The sequence below is a fragment of the Panthera leo genome, chromosome C1 (assembly GCF_018350215.1).
Source record: "Panthera leo isolate Ple1 chromosome C1, P.leo_Ple1_pat1.1, whole genome shotgun sequence".
Classification (NCBI taxonomy): domain Eukaryota; kingdom Metazoa; phylum Chordata; class Mammalia; order Carnivora; family Felidae; genus Panthera; species Panthera leo.
Window position 1 is genome coordinate 34,695,427 of NC_056686.1, and position 14,582 is coordinate 34,710,008.

The 14,582-nt window shown below is 45.3% G+C and overlaps 1 protein-coding gene across 5 annotated transcripts in view; it reads left to right on the forward strand.

The window, feature by feature from the left end:
- The first annotated feature begins 329 nt into the window (after positions 1–329).
- RNF220 (ring finger protein 220) overlaps positions 330–14,582 on the forward strand; it is a 224,462-nt gene continuing 210,209 nt past the window's right edge. For 4 of the 5 annotated variants that reach the window (XM_042950758.1, XM_042950759.1, XM_042950760.1 and 1 more), the window contains exon 1: positions 330–1,071. In XM_042950758.1, the coding sequence (XP_042806692.1) occupies positions 447–1,071 (625 nt within the window). In that variant the 5' untranslated portion in view covers positions 330–446. The remainder of the gene's footprint in view (positions 1,072–14,582) is intronic. The other variant, XM_042950762.1, reaches the window with a different exon arrangement.

The following is a 14,582-nucleotide window of genomic DNA, read 5'->3' on the forward strand; positions in this document are numbered from 1 at the left end:
GACTTGGCCTTCCAAAGCTCATTTGCTCAGGGAATATTGTATTTGGTGGTTTTATGATTTTTTTTTTCCTTTGCTGGGCTCAGGCGCATTTCACCCGGAACGTGTAGGCACCAAAGTCAGCTACGCGTACATCACAGTAAGTTGTCTATTGATTTTCCTGAATGAAAATGGTCTGATGCTGCTGCCCACTGGCTCCTAAAGCCTGTGGTGTCTCTTGCCCGAGCATCTGTAAGCCAGAAGGATGGTGTTTCGATCACTTGGGGTTTCCCTTTTTTTTTCTCCCCCTGACCTTCCTCCCCCTTCTTTTTTTCTCTTTGCTGTTTCCGCAGGTCTTAGAAGGGGATGATTCCCCAGTAATATTCCCTGCCCTGATCCAAGGTGCCGCTTGGCCTCCCTCCCGGGGAAGACTGCTTCTTGTGTGACACCAGCCATAGAAAGAGACTCCGATGGACTTACACCGGGCAGCCTTCAAGATGGAGAACTCATCCTACCTCCCCAACCCACTGGCATCCCCAGCACTGATGGTCCTGGCGTCCACGGCTGAGGCCAGCCGCGATGCTTCCATCCCTTGTCAGCAGCCACGACCCTTTGGTGTACCTGTCTCAGTAGACAAGGACGTGCATATTCCATTCACCAACGGTTCCTACACCTTTGCCTCTATGTATCATCGGCAAGGTGGGGTGCCGGGCACTTTTGCCAATCGTGATTTTCCCCCTTCTTTACTACACCTCCACCCTCAGTTTGCTCCCCCAAATCTAGATTGCACCCCAATCAGTATGCTGAATCATAGTGGGGTGGGGGCTTTCCGTCCCTTCGCTTCCACTGAGGACCGGGAGAGTTATCAGTCAGCCTTTACGCCAGCCAAACGACTTAAGAACTGCCATGACACAGAGTCTCCCCACTTGCGCTTCTCAGATGCAGATGGCAAGGAATATGACTTTGGGACACAGCTGCCATCTAGCTCCCCCGGTTCACTTAAGGTTGATGATACTGGGAAGAAGATTTTTGCTGTCTCTGGCCTCATTTCGGATCGGGAAGCTTCATCTAGCCCAGAGGATCGGAATGACAGATGTAAGTACTTTGGTGCAAGCCCTCCCTACCCCCACCAAGCCCTGCCTTACAGTAGTGTTCAACAGGTCCGTGGCAGTTTTCATGCTCCTAGTAATGGGAAGGGCCAACTACTTCCCACTCAATGGCTGTGGAGTGTGAACATTTACTTGTCTGTTGTCAATGAGCATTGACAGTTCTGGTAGGAAATGTTTTTCTGAAGGTAGCCAGAGGCGAGTTGGCCTCCACACTGCCTCTCTCCAGGGGACTCTGGAGTGAAGAGGGGTGCCATATATATACTGGAGTGACTATCATTTTACTAGAAAGCATAGGTTTCTACGAAATTTGGGGGACCTGAAGAAATTCATCCATCCCTCCTCTCTTTGCTGTCCTTGTTTTGTTTCTCCGATCTTGGTATATTATTTTTTAGCTTTTCCATTGTATCACATCTAGTGGACTCCACGTGATTTTATTTTCCCAACTCTCAGCCCTGCTCCACATTAGGCTTTTTTTTCAGAGAAGGACAAAGGTGTCGTCAATCACCATAAAGCATTTCAAACAGCTGTGTTTTCCTTGTGATCGCAAGGCTAGAAAGCCGACTTCTCTTGGGATTTAACAGGTTTGCTGGATGCTTATCCTTGGGCTCACTTTTAGGACTAGACACGGTTGACCTGTGTGACTGCTCCATATTTGATGTTCACAACTATTATTAATTTCTGCTTATGGAACAGCTTTCTTGTGTTCTCCAAGTGCCTTGTTGAGCTTTGGCTACCCTTGGTAATAGTTGGAACTAAACCTTTATTTGGAACTTGTAGACCAGGAGTGCTGAACCCTACAATCTTCTCCTCTAATAGAATCAGAAAATAATTGTGTTCTGATGCTTTTGGGCTGTGGGTAGGCAGAGCAGTTTTCTTCAAGCCTGGTGAGAATTTATGAACTGAGGGTGTTTTTCCACCCAACCCTTTGTTCTGAGATTTGCTTCATTTTATTTTCTTAAGAAAACTACATCTAAGGTTTGCTTTCCCCTCTTCTGTATTTTTTGTGCTCCTGTCCTCTCTATAACCACCAACACGAATACCATTTTTTCTTCTCTTCTCTTTATGATGCCGAGGAGAGTAATAGAGACATTGCAGCTCTCTCCCCTGTCGGCACTGCTTCCTCAGGCTGTCTCCTTGAATTAGGCACTGTGTTAACTTTCCTGCGCTAAAAGGCATCTGCCTAAACCCAGCGTACCTTTTCAATAAAAGTCATCATAAAATCAACCTGCCTTGTAAATCCATCGCCCTTTGGTTTTGAAATATGTTGCAAGTGTGTCTTTTATGTCAGCGTCTGTAAGCCTGAGACCTCCCCACTTAAGGGAGAAGCTGCTGTATGCCAGCACAAGTGCCCGTGTGTTCTCACTTCCCTTCAGCTCCTTCCACCGGCTCCCCTTCTGGACAGCTGACGTGTGTGTTACCATCTTGCTTTTTGGGTATACCTCCCGAACGTGCTGGCTTTGTGTTGCTCTGTTTTGTTTTACTTCAGCGCAGTTTTCATTTGTCAATGTGCAAGTGATCAAGGCTAGCTGTAATCTGACCTCTGGCTAAAGCTGCCCTGGGTGAGGTTGTGACAGATTCTGCCCCCTTTTTCTCCAAATACAAGTTGAAAATGAAATCCTCTCAAAACTAATATGCTACAAAGTAACATCTGGAGATCAAGATTCCTTTCTTCTCTCCTAACAAATCCAGCTTGTCTCCATTTTTCTCTCTTTTTAGCCCAAACCTGTGTCAGACCCCCAGAGCAGGAGGAAGCTTGTTAGTCAAGTCAGAACTCATAGATGTGGCTATCCATTCCCTTTCCGAGTGTCAAAGCCATAACTCTTCTGTTTGCCTGGTTTGCATTGTGTGGTGGTGCCATCCCCCATGGAGATGGATCCCTCACACAGGAATACGCCTGGGTGGAGAAAAATTAAATGAGTCTATCTCCCAAAGTGAAATGGAATTCTGACCTTGAAATTAATGAGATTCTGATCAGAAGGGTGGGGAAACTTCTTTATTTGAAACTGTAGTATTATATAAATTGGGGCCCTTTCCCCTTTTATTTGTTTAAAATATTCTTCCTTTAGAGAGTACTTTGTGTTCTCTTTTCTCTATCACACAAACGTAAAACCTCTAGGCGTGTCTGTGAGTGTAGGGCGTTTGCACACCCACCTTATTATCGAGAGTTGCATTCGTGACTAATCTTCAACAAGAAACAAAGGTGCAAAATGAACAGGAGCCTCTTAGCCTGTGATCCAGGGCTCCTTCCTCCTTTTCTTCCCTTAGGTGGCATAGCAGCCCTCCCAGGGTTGTACTGGGTAGCATTTGTGCTTTTGATTTTGAGTTTTGGGAAGGTGGGAGAAACAGTTTTCTGTAGGGAAGGGCTGAAGAGGCACTGGGACAAAGTCTGCAGCAGCTTTCTTGGTTCCTGTCATATGCCGACGTGTGTCAGAATATTTATGGTCTGTTTTATGTAAATACATATTTAAGGGCCGTTAGAAGGCCTGATTATTCCCACTAGATGCCTTTCAGGTCCTCCCTACAGAACCGTTTTGAAATAAGTAATATTTCTCAGATAATCGAGTGACAGTGTACAAGACTGCTTCCAAAAGGAGAGCTTAAGGGGCAGATGGGGCAGTGAGGGGGATGGGAAGGCAAGAAGAGAGGATAGAAGGTGTTGGAAAGAGCAAAGTAATAGGATGCAGTGGCTTTTGGTCAGATTGCCAAAATTAACCATGTATATTCTGGTTTTTATTCTTAAAACTTAGAGTTAATTTCTGATGTGGTGACTTATTTTTCAGTTCTCTTCATATAAATAAATTTTCTCATAAAATGTAAAAAAAATGTTTTAATTAAATACAACAGTAAACCTCCTAAATAGGCACTTAGCTTTAGGGGTTTTTTTCAGGGGCAGGGTTTTTTTTCAGTATGGGGATGTGTGTGTGTGTGTCCTTTACTTAGAGTAGAAGTTTTATGACTGAGTTTTAGGTCAATGAAAAATCAGTTTTACAGTGGAAACACTGACAGTTTTTACTGTCGCAGCCACCCCCTGCTCACACACTGCATCCATATGCAGATATGTCCACATGTGAGAGCATTTGAAAGAGGGGCCTGCAGACATGGTGTAATGCACACGTGTGCTTGCCTTAAATCTGGGTACTGATAGGCAGGATTTCTTTTGTGATTAAATATGCATTTTTGTACTGAAATGTAGCTATTTGGGTAAAGTATTGTTTCTCTTAGTAGATGATTCCGGTTTGCTTGCCTGTTCATCTACCTGGCATCACAGGTGATTCATGAGGTAGGTGTTGGGGTCTATGGAGAAAGGAAGCCTTGACTCGACAGGACTAACTTATTTGCCCTGGAAAAAGGGAGACGTGTTTTGTGAGAAGCTATTCATGGAGGATGCATAATTCCCCAGGATGGGAACTGAGGTAACTCCTGTTTATTGTCACTCCCTGAACCAGTCTCCAAGGCTTCTTGTCCAGGGAAATGATGCTAAAATTTATGGACCAATTACGAATAGTCCACGTGTGTCTTACATATGAAGTGTCTACAGATATGTTTCCCAGGGCTTTTAAAATAAACATTTCCTCATTAAGGAAACTTTACAACAAAAGGGAAGATAAGTATTGTCTGCTGCCTTGTGCTAGAATCTATACATTTATTACCCCCTCAGTGCCCTGGCTCTTATCATGTGCATTTCCCGATTGTTCTCTGTAGCCACCCCCCCTCATGCCCAGATTCTTGCCTGGGTGACACAGGTTTTTTTGGCCAGCCTGCCAGTCATTCCACTCAGCCCAAATTGGAGTTGGCTAGTATGCATGCTCACCAGAGAGCTGAGAGGAACCAGAACTGCACCAGTTGGAGCAGTGACTGGCCCTGCCTTCTGATTTACCTCAGGGACATGCAATGGGCAATGACCCTAAAGTGTCCCTGCTTCCCTGGCCCTTCCCTGTGTCAGGCAGATTTCACAGGTAGGTAGGAAACCTGGTGGCTCACAGCAGTTCTTGGATGTTCTGCTTTGCTCTCATCTTTGATGTATTTGAAAAGTCATTCTTGGGCCCCAAAAGCCCTGAATAGTAGATGGTATTTTGTACCCTGAGAATGTGTCTTTATGAAGGCATGTATCATTGAAGACCCTGTGTCCTAAGAATCATTCAGCTGAGCCCATGTAGGCCCAAGGGCAGCCTGGAATGAGGAGTCCTGGCTACATTGTGGGGGTAGGATTAAGGGGGATACTTCCCAAGGCTCTGGGATTGGGGTGGCCAGGGACCCTAAACTGGGCTTTTAGGAGGATTGTTCTTGCTGGGGCAGTTGTCACCAGGCTCAACTTCTGGATTGTAGCTGGAGCAGATGACCACTGTGAAAGGGCCAGCAAATCACCAGAGGAGGTGGGTCAGATGGTTCCGTCCGTACTGAGCTGCCCAGACCTAGCCCGGTTGTTGCTCAGCTGCTCCCCAGTTTCTCCCTGAGCCCCTTTTCTCCTCCCTCTGGGGGTGGAGGGCAAGAACTCCCTGTGATGTGTGGTTGTTTCTGGTTGTTCACTCCCAGCACAGTCATGGAGACTCCTTTTCATGCTGCTGGGTTTAATTGTCTTGTTGGGATAAAGAAATGTTTGCACAGCTAAAGTGGGGCCGGGCTGGACGGGAGCAGTCCCTGATGGCTGCAGAGCCATCTGGCCTGGCTTGGCTTGGCTCAGCGCGCCGCTCGCCCGCCGCCCGCCCGCCCGGCGGCTGGGCTCGCTCCCGCTCCCGCTCTCTTCCCCTGTCCTCGCTCCACACCGCGCCGCTCTGGTCGGCGGCTGCCTCCTCGCGCGGCCGGAATGCCTAATCACCATGGTGAGAAAACGGACACCGCAGCCGTCCTCCCTCCTCGCCTCGCGCCCTCCCTCCCATCAATTGTCATGCAGAAGTGATCCGGGCTGCCGTTTCCTCGCGGCCGCCAGCCAGCCCCTCGCCGCTCCCGGCAGAAGGGTGGCTGGTAATTGATCGTTTGGGGGAGGGGGCGCGGAGAGGCGCGAGGCCCGGCCAGGGGGCTGGAAGGGCCACAGAGCGGGCACCGTTGGCTCACTTGGAAAGGACTCCCTAGCCTCCGCCACTGAGATGGCTTTTAAGTGGTTTGAGAAATGTTGGTGACCTCGCCGTCGCTCGGCCGGACTCGGAGACTGCGAGAGAACTCCCGGCGCTGCCCCAGGGCCGGGCGAGCCCCGCGCTACCACCGCAGCCGCAGGCTGCGGCCGGGACCCCGCGGGCCGGCCTGGTCCCCCACCCCCGCCCCGCCCTCCACGTCGCGCGTCCCCAGGTCGCACTAGGAACCGAACCCTCGGTCGGTTTCCTGTACAGCGGTCTGAGCCGCAGAGTGTGGAGACGGGGTGAGGGGACACTGAGCGAGTGTGACCCGGGAGAGGGGCACGCCCACGCGGGTGTCGGGCTGACACGGGACAGGGCGGGAGGTGCACGTGGGCGGGTGGCGGAGTGAGGAGGCGAGGGGACCCCGCGCGGTCGTTGGGTGCCCTGCGTGCGGGGAGGGGGGCTGGGGGACTGGAGGGGGTGGAGTGGGAGTGGGAGGAGGGCGTGGAGAGGGCGCCGGGGCGCGTCGATGAGGAGGGACGTGTGTACACGCGCATCAGGAGCTAGCATTTCCCTCGGCACCCGAGGACTTTGAGGTTTCTCCTGTAGATTCGAAATGTTTTTCCCATCTTGCTTTTCAAATCTGTAAAACGTTCCAGGGAATGTTTCCCAAAGTCCAGGGGTTCGTGAATCCGCAGGATAGCTGGTATTCGGGCGAGGCGAGTCTTGGTCGCCTCTGACCGTCTGAGTCTCGCAGCCAGCACAGCGGGCTTGTTAAAGTCCGGGCAATTTCTGGAACTCTTCCCACGGGAAGTTTTCCGGGGCTGCCTTCCGGTCAGCGGCCCTAGGTTGATTATTTGGTGGCCCTTTTTTGTTTGAAAACAAAAAACACACATTGTGTCCTAATAACAAAAGTTGCTCTCCTTCCCCATCCCCTTTCCTCATTAGGCAGGGAAGAGGAAACTGAAAAAATAGAATTATATTTTTATATTAGTTTTTGTTATTTTTAACCCTTGTTAACTACATCCATGTGGTTAATAAATATTAGCACACATTGAAATGTATTCTTAGTAAATACTCGGCATTTAGAGTGACAATACATTTAATAGAGTTATATTTTCATAATGGTTTTTCATATTTTTAACTCTTATTAACCACATCCGGAATGTACTCCTTATAAACACTTGGGATTTGGGGTGATGATACATTTTAAGTGTAAAATCCACAGGATTTGAACACCAAAGCTACAATAATTTATGGATTTGAATTTTCTCTTCCAACAGTTTAACAGCATTTCCCAGTGCCATTTTACTCCTCTTAAAGACAGATGAACTGCAGACTTAAGGATAACTTATTGCTGTATAGCAACTAAAATGCCTTCACATTTTAAAAAATACCATTTAAATTGTGGCATTTGTGGCTGAACACAGTCTATTTTTATCCTGTATAACCTAAAAGTGTGTGCTGCAGGTGCGAATTTGTAAATATTTCTTTATGGGCAAGGAGGAGATTTTTCTGCAAAAGAACTTTCACCTACTTAGTCTCTTTCTTATGCCTTTTCCAGGAAAAGATCCTGATTTGGGACTATGGGTTTAGGCCTGGAGAAATGATAGGCTGTGGTATGAATCAGTTAACCTGGTAGATGCTTACATAAATGGGAGGAATTCATTCACTTCCATTTTTACCCAATGGATTTGACTTTTCTATTATCTTAACTACAGCTTAGTTTTAGTGCTAAAAAAAAATTTTTTTTTTTGGCATTGTTGCCAATCACATCGAAGGGTTCAGTAAGTGTTAGTGGAGTATTGAATAAATTAATGGTGGTAACTATAATCTAATGTTTCCTCCAAGTTTTCCTCAGTTTGCCACTCTTCAGCATTGCTCTGGATAATATCTATAAGACTGTGCTATCCCAAAGGTGTAGAGGTTTGAGGAAAGAAAGGAAGAATTTATTTATGCCTTGGGGTATCATAATGACCAAAGTAGGTAGGGAGTTTTTTAAGAGATATGTGAAATTACCTTTCTTAAACATAGACCTATTGTGTTGATTATTTGGTATATGTGAAATTACCTTTCTCAAATATAGACCTATTGTGTTGATTATTTGGGGTGCCAAAAAAATCTTTCATAGCTTAACAAATAATTTAAAATTTGCTTTTCTCACCTAACTCTCTAGAAACCTAGGATCAGAGGCTATCCCCTTCCCAAATGTTTTCTCACAGCATTACATCCCCTATCATGAAGTCCACAAATGCTGATCTGCTTTTGATGTGTATTTTAGAAAAACAAGTTCCTACCCAGGTCCTGGTTGAAGCTGGAAGCAGACAAGTGGTGTGGGGGTTTTGTAGACACATACAACCATCTGGCAATTCAGACATTTGACCGTCAATTTTCTCCGTGGAATGTGTTCTGATTGAAGATGACCTAGAGGAAATGAAAGTTGTGTTTTGGGGGAAAGACATGGTGCTGTGTCCCGGACATTCTGTTCAGCAGACATAGAGCTTTAGGAAAGTCTAGAGCTGTATGTGTGAAGAAGGAACCTTTGGTACAGTCTCATGAGAAATCAAGCCCAGTAAGCCCGAGTGTGAGTCACCAGATGAGGGTTGTCTTTTTCCACTGAAATTCATTTGCAGGCTGAGACTTATGGCTTTGCATCCATCTTAGAGCAGCAGACAGTGAGAAAGCTGTAGGGAGGGGGCAAGGGCCAGCCCTGGAGAGACCTTTGGTTTATTTTCAGGTATATGATTCCCATTTAGGTGCCAGCTAATCCTATAGTGCTCTCATTTGGCCTTGCTTTTTGGGGTGTGATTTATACCAAGTCAGAGTGGCCTAGCATAATAAATACCTGTTAGAGGAATAAATGTTGTGGTGACCCCTTTGAGCCTCACCCTGGAGGTGTTTCAAGTTAAAGGTGGGGAGACAATATAACATAGTAGTTACGAGTTCAGCCTCTGGAGTAAGATCCTGACCTTTTAGCTTACTTACTCTGTGTCCCTGGGCACATTACTTGGCCTCCCTGGGCCTTGGTATTCTCACCTGTAAAATGGGAATTATAACCTTAAAGGATTGTTGTGAAGGACTGAATGAGATTAAGTACATAGATAATGCTTAGAACAGTTCCTCATACATAATAAGCCTTCCATACGTAATGACTTATTGCAAGGATAATCTGGTGGCATAATCTTCATTGTCAGAAGCACCAATATAGCCAAACACATGGTCATTAACAACTAGCATATATGCAGGATCCTTTCACACACTCATGCCTTATGGCAGTGTGGAAAAAGGGAGAGTCTCAGAGCCCTTTTCTATGATAGCCAGCTGCTTCACCTCCCTTCATTATTACCCACCCACCAGGATTAGCCCTGGTGGCCCTCTGACCTCTTTCTCCCTCCATTTTATTTAGAAGTGAGACAATATTAGAGTTAAAGAAACCAAGTCTGAGTAAGGAAGGGACTTGACCAGGGTTAGGTATCTAGGCAGTGGCCCAGGTCAGGGTATCTAGATCTCATCATAGTTTCTTATTCTGGAACTTGGTATTATCAGATACTGCTTGAAATAAATGGGCCATTAGAATTTGTTTGTGGTAGAAATTTGGACTATATGTAATCAGATATTCTGTAATGGTATTTGACTAGTATTAGAATTCAAAGTACCAGAGTTTCTAGTATGTCGCTAGATTTTAAGTTATACAGGCACTTTTACCCTCTTGCCTGTGTGAGAGAAATCTGTGAACCTTCCCCCATCTGTGTGTGTCACAGTCCCACAGCATGATGGATTGTCTCTGCTTGGGGGAGGCTTAGGACGGGGCTTGAAGGGGCCTTGTAGGTCAGGAGAGAAATACAGCAGCAGGACTGAGCTGGGGGAGCTGCTGGGGAAGGATTAGCAGGGGAAGGGGAGGGCAGGGTTGGGCGGGGATAGGCCTCTTCCATGGTGTCTGTGTGCATTTTCCTAGGACTAAAAGAGGGCTGTCCATTACCCTGAGTGCACAAATAAACTCAATGTTTTCTTCTTTGTAGAAAGAAAGCCCCATGGGGCTTGGGAATATCAGAGAATGATTCTGCATGTCAGTGGGAGAGGTGGGGAGTAGGGGGATGGGAGTGGGCAAGACTGACCTTCTGCCTGAGGACCTTGGATTTGAGTCTGTTATTTAAATATAGTTGCTTGTATTTGAAGTCTTCTGTTCACATATGTATGTAGCAGGAGTAGCCACTGGAGACCAGTGGAGACTGACACCTCAATCCTTATCAGTTCCTTCATGGCTCCATTGAAGAGAAGGGATTCAGATCACTGTTGGTGGTGAAGAGCACCCACTTCTCCTCTCTCCCTATCCTCAGTCCTTTCCACATAGAGACAAAAGAATACGGGAGGTAGGAAGGGAAATGCTCAACATTCTTAATTTTCAGTTGTTAAAGAAGGGGGGAGGTCTGAGATTTAGGCCCAAATGCCAAAGTCATTGTAAGGAAGGAATTCCAGAAAAGAGAAGAGTTGGATCCAAGAGGTAGATGGAGAGGTAAAGGCATAGCGCATGCTAGGGCAAGTAATCAGCAGGACTGCAGTTAGGGCCTAGGCTTTGGCTTCCTTCCTGAGCAGTAAAATTAAAAAAAAAAAAATCCTTAGAACAACAAAAGTCTGGACGCATGGGCTTCCTTCCTGACAGGCCAACCTGGTGGGGCTTCATTCAGCCTGAGCAGCAGTCAAGGCTGATTTACTGGTAAGAGATCCCAGACAGACGTTTGAGCTTAACCCTTTCCTAACTGCAGAGATGCCTCACTGCAAATACTTCCCTCTTCTCCCAACTTCCCATCATGGTGTGGGTAGCTTTTCACTGTCATTTGTTCTTTATTTAAAGAAAGTACCTGCTCCGGAAAGGCCAAATACCCTCTTCATGAGAAAGCTGGATCTATGAGAAGTTGAATGACTTGAAAGAGATCTTACCATCAAGTCGTGACAGGGCTGGCATTGTGGTTTATGGCCGGTTTAACTGTCAGGCTCTAGGTGACATTATATTGACTTTGGAGCATTGAATCCATCTTTGGTCATGGAAAGTGCCTCCTGGAGTCTGTATGGGGGGGGGGGGGATCCTGTGAGCCACAGTTCCACCTCCATACAGTCTGGCAGCATAGAAGGAATAATGCTGCTTATCTTAGGTGTTTATTGGTGCATTATGGATAAAACTGGCAGAGTACGTGAGGCATGATTCAGTTTCCATCTCGCTAGTATGATGCATTCATTTATTCACATAATTATTCAATCAGTATTTACTAAGTACCTGCCTTGTTCCAGGCACTATGCTAGGTGCTGGGGATACAATAATGAGCAAAACAGATTATAGTCCCAGCCTTACTAGAGCTTAAGGTTTAGCAAGCAATTGCAAGATGTAGTGAAAAGTACTATCATAAGGGAAGTATAAAATGCCATGGATTAGAAGCAGGAGCACCTAATCTTGTCTATGAGTCAGGATAACTTTCTGGAGCAAGTGACCTTTAGCTGATATCTGGAAATCAAAAAGGAGTTACTTATTCAAAGGGGCTAGGTGTGGCAGTTTGCTTTTCTGGACAAAGTATAGCATCTAAGAGTGGAAGAAAGAACTCCAGAGCTGCCAAGGATTGCTCACAATAAGGTAAAAATAGAATTTTTGTCTGCCAGGACCTGAGACATGACCTCAGATGTCTACAGTACTTCATCCTATAGCCAGTCATTCTTGAGAAGGTACATTTGGTGCTTATGTGGTTCTGAAGCCCAACATCATATAGGGGCTTGCTTTTAAAGTAACTTTGTTTTGTTGTGTTTGTTTGTTTGCTTTATTGAAGCATAATTAACATAACAGTATTACATTAGTATCAGGCATACAATATAATAATTCAAAATTCTATACATTACTCAGTGCTCATCAAGAAAAGTGTCCTCTTAATGCCCTTCACCTATTTCACCCAGACCCCCACTCACTTCCCCTCTGGTAACCACCAGTTTATTCTCTGTATTTGAGAGTCTGGTTTTTTGTCTCTTTTTTTCTTTGTTTGTTTTGTTTCTTTAACTCCACATATGAGTAAAATCGTATGGTATTTATCTTTCTCTCACTGACTTAACATTTTACCCTCTAGCACCCTGCATGTTGTTGCAAATGGCAAGATCTCATTCTTTTTTTTATGGCTGAATAATATTCCGTTATATATATATATATATATATATATGTACATATATACACACACATACATACATATATCAATACGTATATAGATACATATATCAATATTTTCTTTGTCCGTTCATCTACAGATATACACTTGAGTTGCTTGCATATCTTGGCTATTGTAAATAATGCTATAATAAACATAGGGGTGCATGTATCTTTTCAAATTAGTGTTTTTATTTTCTTTGGGTAAATACACAGTAGTGGAATTATGGGATCATATGGTAATTCTAGTTTTAATTTTTTGAGAATAATCCATACTATTTTCCACAGTGGCTGCACCAATTCGTATTCTTACCAACAGTGCACTTTTCCTCCACATCCTAGCCAACACTTGTTATTTTTTGTGTTTTTGATTCTAGCCATTCTGACAGGTATAAGGTAATATCTCACTGTAGTTTTTATTTGCATTTCCCTGATGATTTGCAGTGTTGAGCATGTTTTCATGTGTCTGTCACCCATCTGTATGTCCTCTTTGGAAAAATGTCTATTCAGGTCCTTTGCCCACTTTTCATCAGATCATTTGTTGTTGTGTTTTTTGTTTTTGTTTTTGTATCGACTTGTATAAGTGCTCTATATATTTTGGATATTAACCCCTCATCAGATATGTCATTTGCAAATATCTTCTCCCATTCTGTTTTGTTGGTGGTTTCCTTTGCTGTGCAAACAAAAACAAAAACAAGTAACTTTCTAAAGATAAGTCACTATAGAATACTTTCTGCTGACATATGACATCTTAAGACCCACAAGCACCCAGAACCATGCTTGGCCCAAAGTACTCTGGAAATATTTGTTGAGTATGGAAGACCATTATTATTACCCTGATGATCTTTAGGGGGATAGATCATAGGTCCTGGTCTTTTTACTCAAGTTCATGCTCAGCTGTATACTTTGCTTGCACAGAGACCTGATAGGTCTCAAGATCTAGAATACTCCCTGACTGTTTAAACTAAGCCACATAGCACCCAGGATTCTTGGCAAGATTTCTTGGCAAAGTTTCCTATGGGAGGTGCTTTGCTCAGGCGCGACTTTCATGAGGGAGGTTAGGTGTGTAGTGCCAAGACTATTGAAGAAAGGAAAAAAGAAGGCAAGGCAAACCGTTGTCCCAGCCTGGCCCGCATCAGCACACTAACAACAGTTCCCTTCAGCAGGGGCCTCAGTGCTCTGCCATCCCTGCTGTGGTTTTCCTTCCCTTGGCCTCTTATCATTGTCACTGCTCAACATCCACAGTGTTTCCTGTAGAGTGCTGTGCTCAGGGCTGTTTGCAGAGGAGTCAAAAAAGTAGATGATACTTCCTCTTCTTGAGAGCCTTATGGTTAAGGTGAGTGGTTAAGATGTATATATGAAAAAAATGATAATATGAGATAACAGACAACAAGGGCTCTGGGATTTCAAGAGGAGTCATTCCCAAGGCTAGGTTTCTTAAAGTGTGATCTAAGAACCACAAGCTTCCCTACCATTTGTGGTGGTGGAAGAGGGGGTGGCTTGGGGTTGGGGTGGAAATATTATTTATAATGCAGATTCCCTAGGCCCACTCCAGACCTCCTACTCAGAATCACAGGGAATGTGGCCTGGCAATGTGTATATTTAGCAAGCAGGTGATTCTTAGACTCCTTAAAGTATATGCATCATTCACCAAGGGTGAGAGTCTCAGAGGGAAGCTTTCACAAAGGAGTACAGCTTTGAAGGAAGGGAACTCAGGTTAGGCAAGTAGAGAGGAGGAAGAGGCTGGGATTCGGCCCAGAAGCCTGGACCGGTAGGAGTGAAGATTGAGGCTCTGCTCCTGACAGTTCTTCTTCTGTTGTGGGTACGATCTGTCCAACTGCCTCTAGTTGCCCCCTTGGCCTTTGCTCCTCCTCAGGTTGTTTCCCTTTTCCTCCCTTATTGCCCACCAGCTGATTGTACACGCTCAGACAGCCCCTTTCTTGGTGTAATATTGTAGTTATAAGGTGGCCCAGTGGAGGGGCTCACAGTGCTTAGCCAGATGTGAGGGAGCCAGTGTGCGCTTTGGTGCTTCTTGGGCTCCAGCCAGCTTGGCTTCTCACTGCTGTTATACTGCCGAGTTGGGGCTAGAGGGGGGTTTTGCCAGCCTCCTCTCTCCCCTTCCCCAGCCCTTAAGCTTTCTTCTTATGCTAAAATGCTCATTTGTAAAGAAATAAGGGTTAGTGGAGGGTTGGAGGGTTAGAGGAATCTCTCAGAGGCTGAATTAGTCACCAACACCTGCAGATTGGTTCTCTGCTTCAAGCTTTAACA